At 38.2% G+C, this 26,783-nt stretch overlaps 1 protein-coding gene across 1 annotated transcript in view; it reads right to left on the bottom strand.

Moving 5' to 3' along the window:
* The window catches only part of DDX10 (DEAD-box helicase 10), a 160,974-nt gene that overhangs the window by 43,350 nt on the left and 90,841 nt on the right, over nt 1–26,783 (bottom strand). The window contains exons 14-16 of the mRNA XM_065730079.1: nt 24,213–24,326; nt 21,739–21,900; nt 6,504–6,560 (exon numbers count right to left, since the gene is read on the bottom strand). Coding sequence (XP_065586151.1) covers nt 6,504–6,560; nt 21,739–21,900; nt 24,213–24,326 — 333 coding nt within the window. The remainder of the gene's footprint in view (nt 1–6,503; nt 6,561–21,738; nt 21,901–24,212; nt 24,327–26,783) is intronic.

Raw genomic sequence — 26,783 nt, 5'->3', positions numbered from 1 at the left:
ATATGTTCAGAGCTATAGCACAAAAATATGAATTTAATCATAGCTATTTCTGATTGCAGAAAAGGCAGGGCTTATTACAGCTTTACTTAAAGCAATTTAAGTGCCATATTAACTGGAATCAGCAGCATGATATTTTTAATGAACAAAACACATTTAACATTTTCTTACGGGCATACAATAGCCATTTTCAAATACTAACTTAAATATTGTAGAATATGTTGATTTTGAAAATGTTTCAGAACACAGTTCAGAATCAGTTATTTATTTCTTTTCAACAACTTCAACCTGAAACCGTGATTCTATTTAAAAAAGCTTAGAATTACTAAAGCAGTAATTAAAATGTTGGTATTCAAATTGCTCTGCTGATTCGCAGAGCTCATAGAGAAGATTCAAAGCAACATGAACACAAAGTTGTAATAAACAGAGCTACTTACAGTTACTGGGATATGACCACAGAACACAAGAGTTAACACAGAACACTGAGGTTAATTAAAATGTTGTAAGAATGACTTACTAAAAGGGATTTAACTCTCAGGGTAATTTCAGTTGTAAACCCTCCACACAAGTGATACTGGAAGATTTTACAGCTGAGCTAACCAAGCCCTTTGCAACAATTCACCGGCAGTGATAAGACACAGACTGTCCTGAGGCTCTTCTGGGACACCACAGAATCATGGAATCACAGGGGTTGGAAGGGACCTCAAGAGATAATCGAGTCCAACCCCCTGCCAAAGCAGTTCCCTACACCAGGTCGCACAGGTAGGCGTCCAGGTGGGTCTTGAATATCTCCAGAGAAGGAGACTCCACAACACCCCTGTGCAGCTGTGCCAGTGCTCCGTCACCCTCACCACAAAGAAGTTCTTGTGCACATTTGTGCAGAACCTCCTGTGCTGCAGTTTCTGTCCGTTCCCCCTTGTCCTGTCTCCACACACTGCTGAAAAGAGTCTGGCCTCGCCACTTTGTCCCCCTACACCTCATATTTATAAACCTGGATCAGGTCCCCTCTCAGTCTTCTTTTCTCAAGGCTAAAGAAATCCAGTTCACTTAGCCTTTTTTCATAGGGGAGATCCTCCAGGCCCTTCACCATGATAATCCTCTCCAGAGATCTTCTATGAGCAATATCCCCACATCCCCCAGACCATCGGAAGCATTTAACCCAGAAACACTGCTCCAATTCCAGAAATCCCAGGGCGCTAAAGCATTGAATGGTTCCTCAATATTACCTGCCAGTCCATGGGAGGCAATCCAAAATTAATGCACCTGTACTGTTAAGCAGTGACTCACAGAGATGCAGGATGTCCCACAAGACTTCCTCAAAAACACTAACTGATAAACCGACCAAAGGGATTTGGGAAACTATTCAAGAGAAGCATGAACCGAATTCCCATACATCTCTTTCCACACTGGAACTACTGAAACAACCAGAGCAAATCCAGAGTCTACATTCTCACGAGGGCTACATTCTCAAGGAAAGGAAAATCAAGGCAGAAGCACAGCTGTCAGTTAACAGAGTCATATCCAGTAGCCCCAGGAATTATATACAGCAGATGCAGAATTTTCATATCTTGATTATATTTTTCCAAATGGATTACTGACAATAGATTCTCAAGAGATCCAATTCCATCCCACTGCTACCTGGCACAAAGATTTCTTGAGCTACATTCAGCCAGTTTATCACAAATCCCTTGGAGTACACTCAGGAGGAAAAGAAAATAGGGTGTTAAAATATTTTTCTGGTTAAAATCTCAACAGACCGTGGCATAAAGAGCAGAAAACAGAATGCTACACTGAAGATTATACCTTGCAGTGATGCGATACACACAGATATCTTGTCTGAATTTGTCACAGGTTTATCTTTCAAGTATGTGCCTCCTGCTCACCCAGGTGTATTTTAAAGATGTGCTCACACACATCCCTTCAATCTTGAATACCAGGATTCCTAACTCAGTTGTAACTCCTTGAAAAATTTTAAATTACAAAAAGTACATGATGAATATATTTAATAAAATATATAAAATCTGATATACGAATTCCAACTCCTGGGGGAGTAGCAAAACATGCTGGAGGAAGAGCAGGGGAAAAAGACAAGACATGAGAAAAGCTAAAACATAATTACTCTGATGCTGCTGATGATCCTTCAGTGCTCTTAAGTCGCTCAGGAAGAAGTAATTCATATGAAAAAGTGCTTCTGAAGATGGAGTACCTAGATCTTTCTCCATACTTAAATGACACCAGTTTTCCTGCCTAATTATGATCCCCATTCTCAGTTGTATTTCAATCATTTGACCTTCTCAATCTATTCTAAAAGAGAAAAGCCCTCTCACTATGGAATACATGCTCAAAGGTTAAGTTTCTCTGTTTTAAGCAGGCAACATTTTCCTTACAAGACTTGAGGTAAACAGCCTCTGGTACTCTAGTCAGTTTTTTTCACTCACATGACAACCACTACATAACCAGCTTGTACAATGTACAAAGTAAATTCTTAAAACATCAAGTGCTTGGGAAGGCTGCTCTCAGAGTGACTGGACACTAATATGTTCAAGAAAACAGATACAGGAAGGCAGCTAAGTTGTGTACCTTTATTTTAACATCTAGTAAACAAATACTTCAACTTCTTCAAGATTGCCAATGGCTGAAATGATTCACCCAATTGTAATGACTTCAGCTTTACTTCCTGGCACAGCTAACAGATGCTGTCCAAGCTCTTCCTAGCAGATATGAATTAGCCCCTCTTTGGGGGGCTAGTTATCATTTTTTGCGTTGTGTTGGGTGTTGTTGGCTGAGGATCACAAAGAACTTCAGTAACAAAGCTGGAAATAGCACATTATCCTGATACTCCTTATCTACCCCCTGCCATGCATCCAACAGATGCATTCAGCTGCATCTGGAAAATGCCTTTCCTACAAAAATATTTTTCTCAAAAGCAAGAATTATGAAGTGAGGTTTTCTTTACACATCAACAGCGCTCAGAGGCATACGAACAACAGTAAACTCACTCAATGAGGACCTACAGTCACATTTAGCTTCATTGCAGCTAACAGCTGCTTGCAGAGAAAGTTTTTAAATGCCAGGGGAAGCCTAGAAGGAAAGAGGCAGTTTTGGGCCCATGAGGGCCAGCCACATGGAGCTGCTCTGCCACTTTCCTATAGGGAAGCAGTTTTAAACTAAATAAAGGGAGATGCAGATTAGATGTTAGGAAGAAAGTCTTAACACAGAGGGCAGTGAAGCACCAGCATAGACTGCCCAGAGACCTGTGGATGCCCCATCCCTGGACAAGTTTGAGGCCAGGTTGGATGGGGCCCTGAGCAGCCTCAGCTGGGGGGTGGCAACCAGCCCAGCACATGGAGTTGGAACTTGGTGATCTTTAAGGTCTCTTCCAACAGAAGCCATCCTATGATTCACTTCCACCCTTCACTCCCATGACTCAGAGACACGCCGTGCCGTCAGGCCACAGGTCAGAGGCAGGCAGCCTGTGTTTCTGCGTCCGCACCCTCATTTATTTGTACATCAAAAGACGTGAGTACAAAATTTTCTCAAGATCACTTTCAAGAGGACACAGAAAACAGTACGTAGCTTTAATAGAGGAATCAAGGACTGTAATTTTATCAGTACCAACTAAAGACAAACATCTGCTTTTTTTCAGTCTTGAAACACTGCATATGTAAGTATCTCACCAAATTTTCCTAACCTGGAAAAAAAATAAATAGCCAACAACAGAGGAAAAAAAACCCAACCTAAGTTTCCAGTTTCTCTTTAATAAAAGAAGAGAGCTCTTTTCCCTGATTTCACATCCTTTTACACAATTAAATTCAATTAATGGTAATAAATTCCAAGAAATACTTTCTCCAAAGCATCCTTTAAGAGCCTTCACTTCTTACTTGGTTTATTTATAGTGTGACGATTTATCCAAGGTGGAGTCAATAACACTGTAAGTACCCACTTCCACGTTCCAGCACACCCAGTAGAGCATGCCAGCTCTATCAAATAACGAATTTGATTATTAAACCCAATTTGCAGAGCCCATCCCTCATGCCTCAAAGGCTGAGCAAAAACTTCCTTGCAATTGCTGTGGGCTCCCGTGACATCAGGAGAAATAGATTCCATTTTCATTCTGGAAAAAATAGCCAGACACTGCCCAGTCAGCAAGACTGGACAAGAATCAGTCAGACAACAGGGCAGGAATCACACCAAACAAGAGAACAGAAGTCATAATTAGGAATTATTATTTAATATTTAGAATGGAAAAGTAAATAGGAGTTTTGGTCATGTCAGACCCAGCAGGCTGGGTACTAGTGAAAGATGATAAATAAGACTCTATAAACCAAAGAATATATCTTACGAGAGAAGCAGTTAAAGCAAACAGAAATACAGTGGGTAGAAGTGGAACAACAGATTATGACCCTGGCTGCTTTGATGTGACTGGATGTTCAAAACTGTTGATCTAATCCCTTTCTCCAGCTGTTGGACTGCATTAATATGTAGCTAAAAATACCTTTGCAGCTTTTTGGTTCTCCATATTGCTTTCTCTTTTGAGAAAATTCTATTAATTGTCAAAGGAATTGTGTCTGGCAGATAAGTGGGTCACAAACCATATTGTGAAAATGGAGAAGTTTTTGAATTCCTGATTTAAGCAGCATATGTTTGCTAAACTTGTTTCTGTCAATCGTTTCTGTTTTACTATTTCTCTTTTTTTTTTTTTCCTCTGGGTGTCTCATAGGAACTACTTTAGTCATATCCCACGCAGACTATGGAGAGCTTCATCTATAAGCTTCTGAAATGCAGGAAGTGTTCTTAATTAATTCCTCAGACACCCAGCAGCGTGAAAGTGCCACCTTTATCTATTGCCTGCTGCTCCCTTGCATGTCCAGGACTGTGACGTCCAACTCCAGGATGTCACAGTTGTTCCCAATGGAAACGTCTTCCCTTCAAACGAGTCCCACAGAAAGTGACAGGATTCAACTGCACAGAGCTCTAGCAGAAAAAAAAAAGGCCAGCAGACTTCATGGAGGATGACACGATGCTTCAGAGATTTGCCTCTTCTTGTACAGAGCAAGCTCAGGTCTTAAGAGGTAAAAAGAAGTCCAAGCAATGACAGGTTTACATAGCTGGTACTCTCACAGAAAGTCTGCCAGGCTGCATCCAGCATGCCACTGTCACACAGCGGAGAGGAAAATGCATCAAAACATGTTTTCATCTTATCCAACTTCAGGATGTGATTCTGCATTTAAAACACCCTGTACATATACACACACCCAGAGCACAGATAGACCACTCTTCATTTCCCATCATTAAGGGGAGATTCATTTGATTGGCGAAGAATAGGACAGAGGAAGTACATCAGTAAGCACAGACTTCTGCTCAGAAGAATGGCCTTATTTTTTCAGCTGATGAGTAATATGATACAGGAGGATTTCTTTAATACCTAACAAAGAGGTGAAAACAACACAGAGTCAAATATTTACAAATGTGATACAGTCTGATCTGATTGGTGTTTTCTTCCTATATTCAGATGTTTATTAATCTTTTGTTCTGTCATTTTTCTGCCATGCTTGCTCAGTACATTAAAACTATGTCTCTCATACATTCAATTACACACAGAAAACTACTGCTGCTCAACTGAGGAATCACAATGCCAATGGTTCTCATAGCTCACCATCTCTGAAGATACAAATAGTTAACCCTACAACTCGGCTTTCCATTGTAAACTGCACTTACTTTCCACTTCGAAACTACAGTATGAAGTATCTTCCTATACTTGTATCTCCCAACACATGGTTCACCATGGAAAAACACAGAACATTAACCATTTTCTTAGAGGAGTAAGATCTTTGCTAACTGCTGAGAATGAACAGGAATGAGTGTAGCATAGGAGACAGCAGGTGCAGTATGAGAAATGCCATGTATTCCTCAACCCATATTCTGGAAAATCCTTCCAGCTAAATGAAATCTCAGTTTATCACAAGCCACACAATATGAAAAAGTACAAGAGCCATCAGGAAATTAATAATATACGTATATGAAAAAGGACAGGAAAGGGCTCGGGCCTAAAAGAAGGCAGGAGTAAACTTCAGTGTAAACACCTGCAGCTTAAAGAACAGGTTCAGCAGAAACAAATTCAAATGTGATTTCACCAAAAACCTTCCTGCATGCAATACTGCAGCAAGTTATAAACACGTCCAGGTATTTACAGAAAAAAAATCATCAGCACTGCAGCTGAAATGGAAACTCACTCCATATACAGAATAAAGAAGCTGCGATTCCAAACGGCTTCCACGTATTTACAGGTACACACACAAACATACTTCCAAACCTTACTCTGCATCTTTTCATAAGTCATTGCAACCACAACACAGTAGGTAAATGACACAAGATAAGCAAGTAGAAGAAATCTGTATAGAGCCACTGATCAAATCACTGCTTATTAAAGAAATAAATGCAGTAACTAAAAAACAGTTTTAAAACCACAAGCATTAGCTTGATCAAAACCAAACTCAAATCCTTACCCGTGCATTCTTGTTCCTGGCTTCTCTCCTCGCCGCTTTCTCCTTCAGCCTTTTCTCCTAAAACAAATGAGAAGATCCACAGTTTTAGAGAAAATTCCCAGCCTGTTTTTCTTCTAATATTTTAAGATCTTATTGGAAACACCTAGATATTTTTAATGCACACAAATTATAATAGTGGCAGCAGTTCTAAACTTTATTGATGAAAAATGATATCCAAAAAGATCCGATTGATATATTATTTCTTATTCTTGCTTTTAAAGGAAATCAAAATGATTCAAATTTACATTTCATCTTCACTGAAACTTACTTCTCCTGAAGGAAATACACAGTGTTTTGACAAAGTTAGTACTTTTCTAAAACAGGTTAGGTAGAAATTGCCCCAGAAGATCAGTTTTCTAATTTCTCATTGTTTAAACACAGAACTCAATCTATTTAACAAGCAAAATATGGTAATTTTCCCTACTTCAGAACTGCTGAAGACTGAAAGCTGTAACACATTCTCAATAGCTTTCTTATCTCCATTATTAAGTAAACGTTACTGAAGAATTTTTGCTAGTAATTGCATCAATTCAAAAGTCATAATAACATCAAGCTGCTTCCACCAAAGGCAAATGAGTAAAAAGCAACGATAAAATTCATTCAAAGCTGCCAGGCAGATTTCTAACATCCCAAAGCAGCCAAAATATTTAACATAACAGGCATTAATCACCTTGTTTTTCTCCTCTTTTTGTTACTGGATTTGTTTATTTTTAAACCAACTGAAACATTATTTTATATGCTGTCAGGTCTTTGAAACTTAACGTTCTTTCAATTATCAGTTTCATGAGGTAATTCAGGTATTCAGGCAGTTCAGGTAACCTATGTCAGTTAGAAAGGACACCATTCCCTATTTTCCACTTGTCTTACAGGACCACAGAGTCACTAAGGTTGAAAGAGACCACTTAGTCCAACCATCAACCCACCCCCACCATGCCCACCAGCCACATCCCTCAGTGCTGCTCCTCCACACTTTTTGAACACCTCCTGGGACGGTGACTCCACCACCTCCATTGGTAGTCTTCCAGTATTTCACCACTCCTTCTATGAAGGAATGCTTCCTATACCCAACTTGAACCTCCCCTGGCACAGCACAAAGACCATTAACTCTCATCTTGGCAACGCTAACAACATTGGTTATTCAGCCTTTTTACGCTAGCATAAAAAAGCTTATGTGATGCATCTCTCCCTGTTTTATTGAGCAACATAAGCCGTTTCTAGCATCAGCATGTAAGTCCACACAAAAGAGGACACCCCTTTAATATCAGCCCTGGGTCACCACCTGAGTACAGAGGAAGCTAAAAACCATTTCATGGCATGAAGTTGCATTACAGATCACTTTTAGGTATAAAGAGAAAATTCCATAAGTTCTGGTACCATATCATTTCAATGAAAGAGCGGGCACCATAAAATTAATGAGTAAGGTGATCTGGTCAGGAAGAAGACAGATGGCAATGTCACTGCAAGCTGAGCATGCCCATATTGAAGCTATGACTGCCTAGAGACCATGCATGGTAAAGGACACTGATGCAGAGCACTCAGCTCTCTCTGGCTCGTGTTTCTTTTGGTCAGTGCTCATCCTCCTTCCCCGTGCCTTAATGCCGCACTATTAATTCCCAACAACCTTCCCTTCGATGCTCTTGAGGGTCATCCATTCATTTCTGCTGCAGTCACTTCTGCTGACGATGGACCAAGGCTTACTCCACCATATAACACCAGTGCCAAGTCAGTTCAAACTTTCCAACACTTCCACTTTACCAAAGCATACAGGAAGGTACCACCAAAAGCCGCCTGGGAAAGTAGTATGGATCACACGTAGTGCTGAGAAAAGCACAGCACAACTGCCAAGATTTTCAAAATTGGTGTCTGGATTCAATTTCTTTTGAGACACCTTTGAGGTATGTGCCAATTTCTGCTCTTCCAATTGCCCAAACTACTGAAGCATTCTCAATGTCTGCAGAGATCAACCTCTCTTTTCTAAATCAAAACTGAACAGGTGAAAAGTTCATCCCCAGAAGAAGGCAGTGAAAAAACTGAATGAAGTTTGCGTATCTCCACCTTACAGTTTTCCAGTGCTGCAGCTGATACTTCTGCATACCAACACCTCAATCCACCTAGACACCACAGCATTCAGCACACGGTATAAAACAAAACCAGAGAACTTCACTGTAGTCAAACATAACACAGCTCTCATTATTTCAGATATTTTAAAGCATGAAAAAGCAGTCAATAATTTTATTTAAAGCCACAGCAGCATCGCATGGGCCAAAAGAAGCCACTAGGACCAGATGCCATGTGCTATGGACACAGTCTGTCTACTCTGCAACAGAGCAGACCCAAGCACCGCACAAGCATGAGCCCACTGTATCTCAGCAGCCAAAACATGAACAGAGCACTGCAGACTTAACGCTGAAAAGAATCTTGTTTTCCAAGACCTCAAAATGGAGATGCTGGGGACTGATTCTCTTCGGTCTTACACATAATTATTATGCCAGAAAATCAGCCTTAGGATATACAGTAGAAAGCAGTATTTGGGAAACTGTTTCATCAAGCAGTTTTGTGCTAGTCACTAACTGCTTTGAAGTTTAGACTGCCCTGTTTGTAGAACTCAGGGACAGCAACTGTTCAGCCTGTCTCACAGAAGTGATTTGACATCTATCAAAACATATAAATATACAAGCTCACTATTATAACATGACCAACTTACTGATGCACGTTTACCACAAGTCTGAAGCACAGCAATAAGTAGAACCAGAATTCACCATTTTTTTCTAACAAAACCATTTTTAACCAGCTATTCAGATACTAAAATAAGGCTTTTTCACAATTATATTTTTGATAGACTATTACATTTACATCAAACTGCTTTGGCCTTTATCAATATCTACTAGTTACATTAAACTTATTCTAGATTAAGAACATTTTCTAAATAGCCCAAACATTTATCATTAAAACCCAGCAACTTTTACTACCAACTTCCTGTATGTAAATTACACTCAACCACCTCTGCCAACCTAATTAAAACAAAAAAAGGCAGCACGATAAAACAGCTCCCTGACTGATAAATGATCAAGGTAAAAAAAAGAGATAAAACAACTTCATTGGAATGAACACTGCGTTTGAATATACAGAAGCACACAGAATGAAGATCTGGCTTCCTTCTGAATTCCAGCAATTTGAAAGACAGTAGTAAATTATTTCCCTTTCAAATATGAGCTATGTATTTTTATGAAAAAGAGAGAATGGGAAAAAGTTGGAAACATTCAATGAATGTCCCTCATAATGCAGATTTAAGCAGAGACGAAAGGGAATTAAGACAGAATGTTGCCATGTTCCAGGGGGTGTTGTTATGATTCCTATTCTTCCAAGTCAAATCTGTATTCATTTCTGACCATTTTCACCTTCACCTTTCTTAATGATTTTACTGAGATTTTCCACTTTCTCTCAATCCCTTTTTCTAAATGCTTTAGTTGGACATTCTTTGCTCACTAAGGTCACCATCATCCTCTTATTTTTCTGCTAAAACAGTGATCCTTTTCAAAATTTACTTTATAAAAATGTGAAAGAGAATACAGAGCTAGAAAATAACCTACCAGGTATTACAAAGCAGGATAAAGCTGTTTTTAAATTGGATAGAACAGAAAATTTTAGATAGTGTCTTAACTACAGCCACAGGCTTAAGCCAATACAGTTGAAATTTCTGCTCAAGGGATTTACAAAGAGCACTGCAAAGACAGCTATGAAAGCAGAAGATTGACATAATGCTACCGAAGAGAAATGCACCAGACTGCACATTATATGTATGCCTCTAAAGAACAGTAAAGACAAGAAGATCTTAAAGGTGCAGAAACTGAAACAAAGAGTACAAAAAAGAAAGGAGAGGAGATGGTATCAACGTGCCTGGCTACCACAACACAGGCTGTAGGACTGAATCACCTTTTACTATAACGTTCATATCCTGGTTTAGAAAGAACTCAATTTAGATTCAAAAACTTTTCAGAGAAGCTGCTGTTACAAAACTGAACTACTTGTATTTGATTTTTAGCCCCTTCATCTCTCAACTAGTTAGAAGGACCTCATGTTCAGGTCTTTACATACATCAATCCCAATCACACCAAGTCTGTTTTCTTTAGCAAGGTAAACAAAACCAAATCCAGATGTCTCTCAGTATTTAGGCCTATTTTCCCAAACATTCTATGAATAGGCATTTACATGAGATCTTACTATCTTCCCAATCATTTTTCTCACTTCTGTTTGTATATTCAGTGATTCCATCAGTCCTTTAGATCATGACAGCAAAATCCCATTGCAACAGTTCACACTGACCTGAGCAACCAGAACATCACCCATACTTAAGGCATCCATCTCTGAGGGAAGAGCTGTCAGTCCTCAGATTATGTTCCAAAGTTCTTATTCCTACAAACTTGTTCTCAGTTTCCTTCTCTTGAGCTCAACTTAGCAAGAAAGCCTTCCTCCATTTCACTAAAAAAAGTCACTGAAACAGTACACCATGAATCAGGAGCCAATGGTCTGTCATGTTCCAACTGCTGAAATTTCGGTCTGTTTAATTTGTGCTGCATTAATTTTATTAAATTTAACTTACTAATCAAAATGCTCAAGTGAAAAGCTTGCGGAAACGTCAACATATTCTACAGATTTATTAACCAAAATAAATTCTGTTCTGATAAAAATACATATAAACACACATTTCACTACACCTACTTTCCACAAAACCACCCTGGTTACTGATACTCTTTTCATTTAGTTCTTTAGTAAGGAGCCTTAAGCCAGTCATTAGCATGCTGTGGACTACTTGCAGGCTAAATTACTAGTTTATTATCCTTAAAAGCATATCTTCCACAACTCTCCTGCTGCTTCAAGATCCTTTTGAAACCAATGTAAATAGTATTACACAGCTCAGAGACCTTCCTGATCAGCTTTTAAAATTTTCCTGCAAATTACCAATTTTTCCCACAGTTACTGATCTAGCTAAGGAAGACAGTAATTTCAGTGCTCACAAGGATGAAAAGCTTTAGTCTTAATCACAGTTTGATGACACCGTTTGGCTTCCAACTAAACAGGAAATAGTTACAGTTATTGAACCCTCCTACCTATTCTGCATTTGAAGTGGCAAAGGAACCAGCTCAGTCCTTCCAAGGAGACAAAAGCACAGCTCAAATAGCTTCTGGTTCTAACACACAGAAAAGCTACACTCTCAACTCTGCCACTGACTTCACACTCCTGTTTCCTCTCCCACTACTGGATTTTAAAACAAACACTCATACCCTTTTTGTGCTTTCCTGGAGATACTAACATTTATTAAAAGGAAAAACTCTCAAGCCCCATGTTTACAGGTTGAGGTGAAAAATTAATGAATAATAAGCAGTCCTCTCTGTTTGGTGAAGTTTGGAATAAGTGAAAGATGCAGATAAACAGTTAAGCAGACAAGATACTTGACATATAAAGATACTTTATGTATATATATATATATATATATACATAAATATATATTTTTTAATATCTATCATATATATATATGATAGATATTAAAAAAACCCTGTAATTTTGAAAGCTGTTTTTTTTCCACCCAGAAAGCCCCTCCTTCTTTGACCCTCTACTTCCAGCAGTTAATTAAGAGTTCACTTTATTCGGCTAGGGGTTTATCTGCAACATTTAAGAAGTGCAGGGATTATTGTCATGCGTGGAAAGAATTTCTACAAGGAGCATACTCAGATTTACAGAAATAAATTCCTGGTTTTGGTGCTGTACAGCAGTTTTACCAGCCCTACTGACCTGTTCTGCTTGCTTATCTGTTAGGCATGAAACTGTTTCACTCAAGACATTATCAGTGCACCCTGTTTCATCCTGCTGAGGTTTAACCTGGCTGGCAGCTCAGCACTGCACAGCTGTTTGCTCTCTGCCCTCTCCCACTGGGAGACAGAAAGAAAAAAAAAAAAAAGGAAGTTGTAGGCTGAGATAAAAACTATTTACTAAGTCAGAAAAGGAAGAAAAAAAGAAAAGAATCATAATTATAATAATATAATGTGTGAATCTTCATCTTTTTAAAAATATATATTATTTAAATGCTTGTCAATTTCAGGTTTCGATCAAAAATCTTAACACTGCACTTTAACTGATCCTTTACCTACTGATGCTATACTTTAACAGTTGAGGTCACAGTGTCCAGCATGACAGCTTCTAGAAGTGGCTGTGATTCAGAGCCACGTCACTCTGTTGACTGAGATATTGTGGATCCATTTGCTAATAAAGCTTTTCTGGTTGATACCAGTACCAGATTTCATTTCTTAGTATTTACTATCAGCTGTTATTTTAGTAGGAGTTATTTTAGAGACTCAGAGTCAGCTGTGCTACAGAAAACCCACAAACAGCTGCTCAAAATTTCACAGCATCTCTTATATATTGGCACCATTGTACCCAAAAGCTGGTTTCTGCCCAGATTTTAAAGCCCAGATGTGCTCTGAAATGAGACTTTGGAAATAGCACCACGGTATCCCACATTTGTTTCTCTCAGAAGACTTTACACCAGCTCTGTGCTACTTACATGCAAACACTGTTTGTTTGTTTTTTAACTGCTCAGCTTGCAAGCAACATGGGATCAGAAAATCCTGCTCTAATAAACACACCAGCAGCCCGCACAGCAAGATTAATCTCCTCTACACAATCAGCATGCACATGAGCCAACACAAACAAACGCTGTCCTCTTCCACACTGCTTTTGCTCTGCACAGGTGGATAGAATAAAAACTAGAAATTGGTGATAACTATTTATTATTATAATTAGTTAAAAATAAACAGAATGAGGGAGGGCAGAACACACAGAATAAGAAAATTTTATTTCTGCAGTCAGTTTTTTGGCCATTGCTACGATTTATTTTTGTTCTTAACTGTGTATTTTGTGAGTATTTAAATGTGTTTTAATATTTGTCTACAAATAGAGATTAGGAAATCAACTACATCTGAGCAGCGGCCCAGACACCAAAACAGCACTGCCAGCTGAAAGATAAAACTGAACAGACATTGAGTATTATTTTCAGCCAAGGTCCAAAAAAATATTATGTGGCATATAAAACTGGTCACTGTTGAATACACAAGTTGAAATACCTTCAGGGAAAAGAGGAAAAGCTTTTTGATGCCTTCAGTGACTGATTTGTATTTTGATCTGTTTACATTTGGGTTTAGATATCTATTAAGTAATCTCTTTAAACAACAAACTACTGAAGATAACAACGTAGAAACCTCATCTGTACAACTGATGCTTATTTATTAGGCAGGGAAAATGAAACACACAAGTATAGATTGAGCCGTTTAGGACAGCATAGGAGAAGTGTGAAAGCTGAGCAACAAAAGCATGAGAAAGGTAGCACAGTGACAGTCTTAAACATTAAGCAGGCAGCAGGCAAGGACTTAGGGGCAAATGAAGCAGGCATTCTCATTTAAGAGAAAATAAACTAACTGGTAGAAACTGACCCTTGAAGGGCACTGTAAGAACAAAACCAGTATTGGAAACAGGATGAAAAAAATTGAAAATGATTCCTTTCTCATCTAGCATCTGAGCAAACCAAGCATGTTTTCAGGACAGAATTTTTTTTAACTAGATGTTAATAACCCATCTGGTTTGAACTAGATGTTAGTAACCCATCTGGTTTGAACATACGTCTGCTTAACAAATGTATAGATACAGATTTCTTTTAACAAACAGGTTTCCAAAAAGAGATGTTAAATTGAGGCAATCGATACACAGAAGCAGTACAGTAAGATTCCATTCTGTGTGCAAATTGCTGCCCGAGTCAGACTCTGAAGATACACAAATGAAGCCAGTTGAAGTCATGCTTTTTCCCCCACTCTGGCTCTCCCTCTTCTGAGTGGCATTGGCACACACCCCATCAGGTGCGTGTACAGCCACTCCGTTATTTCAGTTTCTGCTTTGTCACATCAGCAAGGTGAGGCCAAAAACTGATTTTACAGGAAAACTAGTAGACATCAGAGAGCACTGCAGTTTTATGTGTAGCCCATCCAGACAGCATTCTTGAAGTGAAAAGAAAAAAAAGAAGAAAAAAAAGAAAAGGCAAGCAGTGAGCACAGTGAGGCCAAATGGATTCTGGTCTCAGACTGGCCAGGGATAGCTGTCAGCCCACTCAGCAGCACACAGTCTCCTGTATCTTAATAGCTCTGCACCTAGCATGGAGCAGCAGCAATGCCCGCATGCGCCAGCAATGGCAGTGCTCAGAAAGGCTTTCTAACCAAGTAATCCCCTCTTGATTCATATCTACGCATCTCTCCATCTCTAACGCTTCTCTTTGAGCTCCTCCCAGCTGCTGCCCTCCTCCCTCTATATTGTGCATCTTCAGCAGCACGTTGCTTACAGGAGAGAGTGGTGTTATCCCCCTGCAGCACCAAACTGGCTGCACAACCATGCTGTGACCTGACACACTGCAGCTCACCAGGAAGGACTGTCCCACTGCTTCACCTTGTGGGGAGCACAGCACTCACCAACATTACTTCCTGTGAAATAGGATGCGCTCTCTCTTCAGAAATAGTGTACTGATTTGATTTCCCACTCCAAATACTATTTTTCGTGAGTTCTTTTGTTTTCCAGCATAATGTATTGCCTAACATCTGTTCTTTATTAGGTTGGATAGGGCCCCGGGCAGCCTCAGCTGGTGGCTGGCAGCTCTGCCCATGGCACAGGGATTGGGACTGGGTGGGCTTTAAGGTCCTTCCAGCCTAAGCCATTACATGATTCTACATGTCTAAATCATCAAGCTTCCTGTCACGAACAGAAATCATCTGCAAAAGTGAATCAGAAGGAGACAAAGTCTGGGGCTCCAGTTGTAGGGGCTGCAAAAGGTCGGCCAGAAAAAGGAAAAAGCACAAGGAATTCTCCCTGAGAATTTCTCCACATGGGAAAAGTTCAACCAGCACACAGGGTGGGAGGTAGGGCCAACAGCTGCAGCATTAGACTGCAGGTAAGCTCCAGGAGCCCAGCCAGGCACGGAAACAAAATGGAAAGATAACCTCTGTACACACCAGCTGACATCTCAACTAATGGACACGATCATTCCCCTGCTAGCTCAAAAACCACCAGCATTACTGCTGTTAAAAATAAATTCACAGTTTAATTCTATCACTTGACTAATGACATGATAAAAAAAATTCACCACAGGTAAACTTGTATCTCATTTCCAAGATTAAAAAATTCTAGGCAACATCATCACACATGAGACTTGGATTTCATTACCAGTCCACAATACTTTAGGAATTAATTTTAACAGAAAGTCATTGATTACGTTCACTGGGGTAAGCACACTCCTCCTGAAATCACAAGTTTCTATCCTATCAAAATCTTTCCCTAAGTTACACTGCTTCTGGCAGTATCAGGCTCCCGAGGGTGGCTGCAGCTTGCTTGCAATACCACTCAACTTAGGGAAATGACACCTTTTAGCCATCTTCTAGTGTTATCATCCCAAGTTCACAGCATATTGTACTTGCTGGAAAGGGAAGAAAAAATGAGGCTTCTACTCATTTTTCCTTCAGCATCCGGTTGAAAGAAAGAAAGGTTATTAACAAGCAAGACTAATGCCCCTCTGCCAGTGTTTTCATCCTAACAACAATGCTTTTTCAATTGAAAACTTGAAAAAATGAGTGCAAAAACATCTTCTGAATACTTTATTCAGTTCTCCTTTTATTATTGTTTATAACATTTTACACATTTCAAAAAGGAGCTCAAATTTATTTCTCTCACTGCGTTGTCATTAGTTTTCATTAATGTAGAATTCTTTTCACATCATCTCCATGGGTGCTACTGCCCTTTCCTTTGTGATCAGCTGCTAAAATTCACTTTGCCACCAAAATTTCAATATGAATTAATTATGTTACAATTATACTTTAGGTTTTTTATATATTTTTACCCATCAGATTTTCAATTTTCCCCCATTTGCAAAGGAAACAGAGGATAACAGAATATGAAACTCTTGAAGGAAACCTAATTATAGTGTGGATGCTTTGCAAGTTTCCACACGCCTTAAGGCACTGCAACACATATCTCATCTAATCCAAGCATCTCATGAATGCACCAAAACCTATTTCTGATCATACAGAAAACTGTGCTCATTTAAATGACGTTTACAAATGGATTTAAAAGCAATGGCCTGTGGATGCTTTCTGAGTAGGTCTGCTATTCATCAGAAAGGATTCTGAGAAGAAAGTTCATATTAAGCTGACAGGCCATATTCACCTCAAAAGTTAATAATGAAGTTATTTCATGGAAGTTTTGATTTTAAGAAGTTCTGATTTTTTCCTCAAGACCTTTCATCATCAAGATTACTGCAAAGAAGCCATAAAAAGAGGGACTTTCAAGGGAAGACCTATAAAATGACACTTTTTTTTTAACTTAAAAAGCAATGTTTTTATAAGTCCACCCACAATCTAAATCAAAACACAAACCCACATGTGGGACATAAAAAACTTGTTGAAACAAAGCAGTGTTTGTACAGCCCTCTACAAGCTGTGCTGTTATTCTCAGCACCCTTTTAAGGCTGAGGCAGACATTCCTCTTCAGAGGGCCCTTTGATGACTGGATTAGTGATGTACCCAGCCAGGGTGCAGACTGCTGCCCTTGCCCTGTACAAAACCAAAATGCTTAGCAGTTTTCCCACCTACCTAAATAATACTTTCAATAGATGTAATGCGTTTTAAAAGACGATTTAAAGGAAGGAGTGGAAACGGACCAATATACAAAACAGAAAATTACACCAATCCCCAGAATCAGCAGAAAGAAAGGAATTAAGAGAAGGAAATCCATATCAGCATACACATCCCTGAGGTGTTCCAGGCCAGGCTGGATGGGGCACAGGGCAATCTCAGCAGGTGGATGGCTGCCCTGCCCATGGCACAGGGGTTTGGGACCGGGTGGGTTTTAAGGTTCCCTCCAACCCAAACCATTCTACGATTCTTTGATCTAGATTTTTCATTTCTGACATTTTGACATAAGCTATTTATATTTACTGGATTAGCATAAAGAAGATAAAGTTTTGAGACTGCATTTAGTAGGTTAGGTATAATGAAATCAAACCAACTGCTTATAAAACAAACACTAAAGAATTCCTTTTTGGCAGCAATATTCAGGCATGTACATAGGTATGTTAAATCTTAAAGTTTCGTAACTAAAATGACTAGAAACAAGTCATTATTCTCCCAAGGAACTGTTCAACACAATGTCTCCTATTGTTATACCCAGAATGGAGATTCAAGGTGCACAGAGGCCTTCTACACATAACAAAAAATTGCAGATCAGTACATCATGATACAGAACTGATCTCTATGGTCCAAATTCTTATATTAATATACTATTTTTAACAAACATTTTTTTTCTCTCATCAACCACAGATGTTTTAATATACGCAGAATAGCAGCAAATTTTAACAGTATCTTCACTCTGGTAACTAACTTGATCTATTTCATTAAATTGTCTGACCTTTGATAGTTAAAAATATGAAATAGGTTTGGGCTGAGGTCGCACACATGGAGTACCCAAGAAATAGCACTCATTTCTACACTACACACCCAAGTTCCAACACACATTCTGAATTTTTCTCATTATGTAGAAGAAAAGCTGCCACATTTTTACGCTATCCAACAGTAGGAATTACAAACAAAATCTGAGATTTTGTAAAGCACTGATTACACCTTCTGTAATACCCTGCATCAGTTTGCCATAGGAGCTCTCTAAACTGAATGCAGGAGTTACTAGACTAAAGACACAAAGGAACCCAGGAACAGTATTAATCATGTATTCAATTTAGTCCCATCCAAGTGAAAGTTTGAAGACACGTGTACATCTCTGTTGATTTATCCCTCTCTTCAATTGTTATTTACTCCCCACCTGTTTCACTCCTTCATTATTTGTGAGTCACAAGTCCTTTCCTCCTTTAGTTCTCCAGTATTCATCAGCTTGCACTGTGCCTTAGGAGGGTGCAACTACCTTTAACAGTGCAAGAATACGTAGGATGTGATAAGAGACTTGCTTAAGGGCTTACCATAAACTCACAGCACAACTACATGTCAAAATTCCATTCTTGTGGTACAGTTTTTAACCCATTTCTAAGTTTCTCATCAAACAGACAGGGCTGTATATAGAACTGCAGATAGTAGCTTCAGTAACAAGAAATTCAAACGAAACCAAGTTTAACTGCTAATGATATGCTTCGTAACAACCACCCTCACCATGTTTGAGACAAAAACATGCATACAACAGAACTTCTAATAGGAAATTCAGAGAATGATCAGGCATTGGGATCAGACTTGTCCACTACAGTAAGGGTACAGTTCTACTTTGCTAGCATCATGGAGATTGTTGTCAAAGGCTCAGACTCAGCTAAGTATCTGCTGTTCACTGATGCTGTTAATTTTTAGGAAGGGAAATTTTATGAGATAGGGTAACTTTTTAAACACCACTGGGTAGGCAATGTGAATGTGGCCATATAATTCCTTTTTATTGTAGGCAGCTTCAGTTTTAAATAATGAGGTTTTCCTTGATCAAGCCTTAAACATCTTCCAAAAACCATGTCTGTTCCTAGCACTCTTTAGGTAATCCAGAGCTGACCACTTGCCCCACTGATAGTGCAAACAGTTCCAAAAAGTATCAGCAACAAACCAATGGCAGAAAGTGGATCCCCTGTGATATTCATTTAACTACAACCTCTAAATTATACCAGAGAATTTCTCCATATAGTTTCAGTTTAACCAATTGCACAATTTCTATGCAGAATATTTTGAATAATATCTGCCCCACATAGAACAGTAATGCCCCTTCACAGGTCACTGGAAGAGTGGCTCTTCTGATCCCCCAACCAGCTTAATACAACTCAAGAAAAGGAAGATGCTGCTTGCCTCTGCTTGCATCAGACAAACCAACAGGACTTGACGTATTTCCCCAACTATTACAAATAAGCTAAGCTGCAACAGCTTGCAGTCAGGAAATGCCAACATAAAGCATGTCTCAGAAATTAAGGTATAGCAATGAAAATACATTCAGACTGTGCTTACCTTATATAACCTCTATTATTTTTGTCTAAAATTAATTGCATCTCAAACTTGAAAGCTTTCTAAAGTGAGGGTGGCAGATCTTCAACCACAAGAACAGTGAGATAACTGGAAAGCAAATTCTAACAAAGGGAATTCTGAACTCCATCTATCAGCTTTCCTGCCCCTTTCAACTTCATCTCTTCCAAATATGGGAAAATAAAAGCTTCGAATACTAAACATTTTGTAAGAGCATTTCAAAAATTAGATGACAATCAGGAAACTGAATGCTATGTCATGTACAAAGCATATACCATAATGAGCATTTTTCACCTCTCACTGTTAAGCCATAAATAAAAACTCTGAATGCGCAAGCAGCGCTTGAATGCAACTCTTAAAACTGAAGACACGTTTCACAATCCCTCAATCAGAAGACTTTTTAAAAATATATATATATTTAAATATTCTTTTATTTTTTTCCTGTCGCAACACCTTTTCTTCTTTTTTTTTTTTTCCCCTTTTTATTTTATTTCCTAAAGAATAATACCTAGGTGTAATTTGAAAAACTCATATGTAGCAAGTCAGGTTAAACAAAACTTGTCTCTTTCCATAATTACAAAGAAAAACTACCACACTACATTTATGTAGCATATTCTGTTCATTTTATTCTTCTGGCTTTCAAAAGGAGACATTCTCTCTTCATCATATCTCCACAGGTGAAATATTGCTTTTCTAAATGCAGGCGAATATCTGATCAATGTTATTTGCTCTCCTTGGCACTATAAAGACGAAGATGTGCTAACAGACCAGTTGATGATGCATTTAATCATTAGAGTCTAGCATCAAACATAAAACAGCATCACTCAAAGTATATGAATTTGACAGTAAATGGCAGATTGACTGTGAAGTCATATATCAGACTCTCCTTGTTTTTCAAGCTGCATCTCTGAAACCTAATACCACTGTTTTCCTGTAAAATTCACTCTAATTTTATCTGGATTATAGACAACAGATTATTTCTCTGCAGCTATTGTTAAATGTAACACCGCTCTAATGAAAAACAAGGTGAGGTTTTTCTAGCTCTCATGATTTCAACAGGACTTCAGTGGCAGACTTCACGTGTAAAGTATGGTTTGACTTCAGCTGGAATTCTTCAGTGCCCAAACATAACTTGAAGATTCTGTAAACCTCTCTGAACAGTCTTGTTCAAACAGAAGCCTTAACCAAGGCCAGAATATCCAGCATCAATCACTAGCAATTAGTGGATAAAGGCAAATCAGATCAGCATTTGCAAAGCAGGGAAACAAAACAACTTTTAATGCTTTGGAAAACAGAAGCTTTGAGCATAAATTAATTCAATAACATAGCCCCACAATCTCACATTTATCCATTACTGGGAGAAATGCAAACCTTTCTCACAGTATCTAACAGCATGATTACTGAACGCTAGAGGCAACCAGTTGTCCCTCCTAAAATCACTACATGACAAGGTCAGAAGCTCCACTCTGGTCAATGTCAAATAATCCAGAAGCAATTTACAAAAATGCAGTACGAAATTTAAAGGTTTGTATATGCCTGAGTTTTTTTTAAACATCTGTGTTGTTTTAAATACCTGCCTACAAGTTACCAAAGTTTTCAAATCAAAGCCAAAAACTCCACCACCCTGTTCCAATAAATAATGAAAAAAACAAACCAACCAAATAATTGTCTTAACAACGACAAAGCAAAAAGTCAGCACTCAATGCCTATCTGAAATGCATTACTGAATGTTGAGCTTATGGTAGTCTAGAAACACTCTAGTCTTTTTTTCAATCCCCCTTCCCCCTGTACACTTGTATGGGGAAAAAACAACCAAACTTTTTCTTCTCTCCAAGTGAACCCTTAAAAACTTAAAATAACATTCCACTAAACTTACCAGATTTTAAAGCTATAATCAGAGAAGCATTGTTATAGACAACTTCTGTATAAGGCTGTGAGTTAATTACCTATTCATGATGTCAGAACATCCTTCAGTGTCCACTGTTACACTGAAAATATCAGTGCATTTAAATAAACCTGTACTGCACATGTTTCATAATATATTTAAGCATATTCACTAAGCAATCTGTATGAACGTATCTATCTTTGCACTTCAGTAACTGAAGAAGAAATTAACTTACCCTATGTTTTTCTTTAATTTTCTTCCTGTACTCTTCTTTGTCAAATTTGTCTTCTTCCCGCAGAATCTCTTTCACTTTATCGAAGTTAATGCCACTAGCATCATCTTCTTCATCTGCTTTTGCCAAGCCAGATTTTTGCACAGGTGGCCACTGCTGCACTAACTGGATTATACATGATAAGAAAAACAACAGTTAGGAATGTTTTTTAGCAATAAAGTTCTTATGTCCTAAGTAGTCCAATACATTATACATTTTTTTTCTGGACTAAATAAAAAGATTATCATAGAATCATTATCATAGATTAGAATCACCTCCCACCCACTGAACCACCTCCCTAAGTGCTACTCCTGGGCATTCCTTGAACACCTCCAGGGATGGTGACTCCACTGCCGCGCTGGGCAGTCTGTGCCAGTGCCTCACCACTCTTCCTGAAAAGAAATTGTTCCTAACATCCAACCTGAAATCCAATCATTTCCAAAGAAAAAAACCCAGAACTTTGTACAATATGAACTCAGATATGTACATCACATTCAGCCAAAAATAAGTGTTAGAAAATGAAACCCTCATTACCCCATGTTACTGTTTTTTTTACTTGAAATGTTTCCTGTGAAAAAAACACATGTTGTCTAATGGCACAAAAAAATTTATAGCCCTATTAGTCATTTCAGGAGAAAAATTACATTTGCTTTCAAGAAATGACTCTCCAATATGCAAGCAGCAGAACAGAACAGCAGCCAATCTAAATAGCATGTTTTCAAGTAAACACTCAATATTCCAACATATTAATGGAGAGAAGAATGAGATAAGACTTCATCACAGAGTACATGAAAAATCATTATTGCAGTTCCATATTTTCAGGGAAGCAAGGAGGACAGATGTGGAGGTTTATATTATATGAAAACTTGATTGGAGATATTTTAAGATAAAGATCTGACTTGTGGATGACGTGACAAAGCACAGTGCCATTTAAATATCTGAGACTAAACAAAAACCAAAAACTACATATTCATCAAAAAAAATCCCACCTATAACATATGAGCATATACTTTATGGTATGCAAAGACATCTTTGCAAAAGTAATTCCTGCTTAATAGATTTACATAGTACTAACTCTTAAAAAAGAAACTAAATGACAAAAAAATGCAGAATGTCTTTCAGAGAACTTGTAAAAACAAATGCCTAAGCATGTTTAGGGCTTCCTAACATGCACTGTGTTATTCACCTAGATCTTGGTAATCCCAATCTACTGTTTTCTCTCATAAAAATCGAGTTTTGCTGATTATATTTGCTAAGAAATTTCCTTTAAGAAATGCGTCTTATTTTCATCAGAGAGAAATATGTGAAGAAGAGCAGTAGAACTTCAAAGCTCAGCTTTATACTGCCCAGCAAAAACAAGTAGGAGAAACATCCATAGATGTCAAGTTTGTTTCACTGCATAAATCAAGCTCCTTGTCTGTTGTGTACTTTTCTAACCATAATTCCTGTGCTAATTTTTACTCTATGTCCTTTCTGCTTTATTGCACCAACACATGAAGCATTTGCATATATAATTTAAGGACAGCTACTTTAGAATACCTAAAAATATCTAAATATATGATTTCCAGTGAATGAAGCAACTTCTAAAACCATTTAAATTTTGACTAATGACATTATTTATAAGGCTATAAAATTATTTTATTTGATCACAAGAACAAATAAGTCACTTAAAAATAGTTTAAAAAATAACCACTACATTTCTCTCAGTGTTGGAAATGGAAAAACAATGTGCATATTTGAAACAGTAAAATAAAATGCTAAAAAAGTTTATGGAGCATGCAGACTTCCTCCTGAGGTTACCACCACAGTGAAACCCAACAGTGACTAGCAACCCACAATCACTCCTTTCTGGACCAAATCAATACGTCCTTCCAGGAGCTATGAAAAGATCCAGTTATATCACGGGCAAATTTCAGTGTGATTTTACATCAGCACCAGTAGGTGGAAATTTGGTACTCCTTCAGGTTTTCAAGCAGCATCTTCCACCTAGAAATAGTGAATGTTGACAAGAAAACAGACTCCTAACTTTTGTACATTAACTCAAGACTTATGGAAGCTTTGGCAATTACCTATAGGAAAACAGCAATATATCTCTGTAAGGAAAAAATGGGTTCCTTATTCCATCTGAACATGAAGATAATACGCAGAAACAAAGTACAGTCAGGGACATGTCCTAACTGTTCCTTTCCAAACACCTTAACACATATAAACATTATATTACGTTAGTATACAACATCTCTGGTTCCTCAGAGGAACTGAATATAAACGGAAGCTGAACAGTTTTGCAAAACTTAAACCAATAACGAAAACCACACACTTCAGAAATGTTTTGTTTTTTGGTTTGTTTTTTTAATATATGTACATATCTAGACTTTCTGTCTTTACAGGAAGTACAAATTGGGTTCCCACCAATATGGAGTTACTCTGAACTATCTTACCTCTCCATCTTCAGTAAAGAGTATTCTTGTGTTCACTTTAAATTTCTTCTTCAATATTTTTTTAGCTTCTTGGGTTTTAGTTATTTTTTTCTTTGTCTTTGAGTTTGATGCATTCTGTTTAAAAGAATAAACAAGACTTGTTAGGAGTTTTCTTTCAGTGGGCAGGAAGGTATAACAAAATACATGCTTTGAACTTTCTTAAAAGTAATTAGGCACATTAACATGTAATAGCTAAAAGGCACAAATGCAAGAATGATGCCTAATGAACAGCAGCTAACAGCCTTTTTCAGAAGCCTGTTTTTCTATAAATACCTTGTTTTATGAGGAACTCATTTATTCTGTTAAAGATTTAGCATGCCTTAAAGCCTGCTCACAGCAGGACTCCAGACTTGTCCATATCTCACAAACCTTTCTATGACAATGACACACAATCAGTTTCTGTTGGCAGCTCACAAGCCTAATCATACCAAAAATGCTGTATAACTGACTGGACCCATTAGTCATAACTGATCAGATCACTTTCATCTTACCTGTCACCAACTGACCAATATAACTCACACCAATTTGAGTGACTTCTGCATCAATGAAAGGCAGAAGTGGTCAAATAAAAACCTTCCTGTCTACAACTCCTAGTCTGCACTGTAGTGAGACTGGAAGCTGTAAAAGTGCTGAGACTTTGAAAGTAGTTTTCAACTGTGGAAGAACTACTTTAACTTTTTTTTCCATGGCATTTTACAAAAGTAATGTCAGCTTCATAGATAGCTTGTAAGAGTTTCCAACATCCAGCCCTGTGATGGTAGCAGCAGAACACCACAGAGCCAAAGAACGCAGAGATTGCTGGCCTACAACTCTTACACTGAGCAGTCTCAGGACCAAAAGCTGTACCTGTTCAGGCATCTATAAGGACACAACACACAGCAGACATTTGAAGCAACAGCTGCTTTTGCAGCAAGTATTTTATATCTCCACTGTAATATGTGCAGAATGCTCAGGGGAAGGCACACAACCCATCTTCATCCTGCAAAGACTGCAGCACTCCACCATGCAAGAATAAGTAACTTCCTGAAAACCAGCCTAAATTTCTGATCAATAATAGAAAATAGCTAAGGCAACCAGAGAGAAAACAAAACTTCTTTGATTTTTTTAATTTTCATTTTAATAAGTTTTCTATTCTATATCAAAAGGAAGCAAAAAAAATCAACTCAAAGTAACAGTCATTACAGTCATTTCACTAATGGACTTAAGTATGAACTACAGAAGAGAAAAATCAGAGGCTTCTTAAAATGAAAAATGGTTTGTGACAGCTACTGAGCTATGCTATCAAGTAATGACCATATCTATTATAGAAAATTGTAACTTCAGCAAGACCTGCATCCTCAGTAATTCACAAGACTTTTGTTGCTCTGTGCAGGTACTATTAATGAGTGACACACATCTTTAACAGCCTACAAAGCCGTGCTATTCCTTCACTCTTGCTTATCCTACAAACACAAACTGTTTGAGAGTCTGCAAAAGCATAAAACCCTTGTCCCTGCACATCAGCTCATTAGTAGAACAACAGGAACAGTCCAGGACAAGAATTTAAAGAGGGATGTACTTTATATAGCTGATACAATAACACTTCTTACTATCAGAATTTTCTTTCAACATTAGCTTTTGCTTCTGTTTCATTTTTTTTTATCTTACTGCATTGCCAGTATTACTAGTATGCCAGCGAAAAAAGATTCTCTAGCTAAAGAGTACAAATATTGTTATCTAGGATGCACACAATGTTAGTATTTCCAGTTATCTCTAACTCTTGTCCACCTTTGTGTGATTTTGATTTGATGCTGTAAAGTAACGTGAAAACAAATGGGACAGGTCAAAATTTCCAAAGAGGAAGAAGGAGAGAAGAAATGGAAAATTAAATTCCCAAACCTCACACATAAAATGCACAGTGTAAGATGGGTGGCTGAATTTGGAACACATATGACTGAAAGGTAACAGATTATCATTAAAAAATATTCAAAGAGCATTAGGAAGAAACTCTACATGCCTCATAGATAATAAAGATAATAAAAGTGTATTAGGACATCTTCTTTATTTTACTGAACTCAACACACTTCAAAAAAGATCAGTATCAAGGCTTCCTTCTCCTGATGATCGCAGTTCAACACCAACTAACAGTGCAGAGATCCAGTCAGCTTAGATACCAGCAGAACTTTATGAACGACATGATTTGCTGTTCAGCAGACATGTCACAGCCTGCAGTGGAGGTACGATGCGTTAGTGAGGTGGTTGCCCTCAGAGCCTCCCAGTCTCACATGGACTGAGAAGGTTGAGAAGAGCTGGGCAGGTTGGCTGCAAGGAGCTACCACAAGGTGTCATGACAGTTGCATCAGTCCTCTCCTGGGGATATCTCTCATATTGCTCTGGAGTCCCTAGAGCCCTGAAGTCTCTTCTGCAATCAGTCCCCAGTGCCCAGAATTATATTCTAGAACATCCAATCCTCACCTCTCCCCATCTCGCTTGTGCCACGGCCACCACTGTACCTTGAGTGTGTTTGAGCCAGGGCTTTTTCTCCAGGCAGCA

Source organism: Cyrtonyx montezumae, unplaced genomic scaffold, assembly GCF_038088225.1.
Source record: "Cyrtonyx montezumae isolate F1298 unplaced genomic scaffold, pur_monq_1.0 scaffold_12, whole genome shotgun sequence".
Taxonomy (NCBI): Eukaryota; Metazoa; Chordata; class Aves; order Galliformes; family Odontophoridae; genus Cyrtonyx; species Cyrtonyx montezumae.
This window is presented reverse-complemented; position numbering and strand designations above follow the sequence as displayed.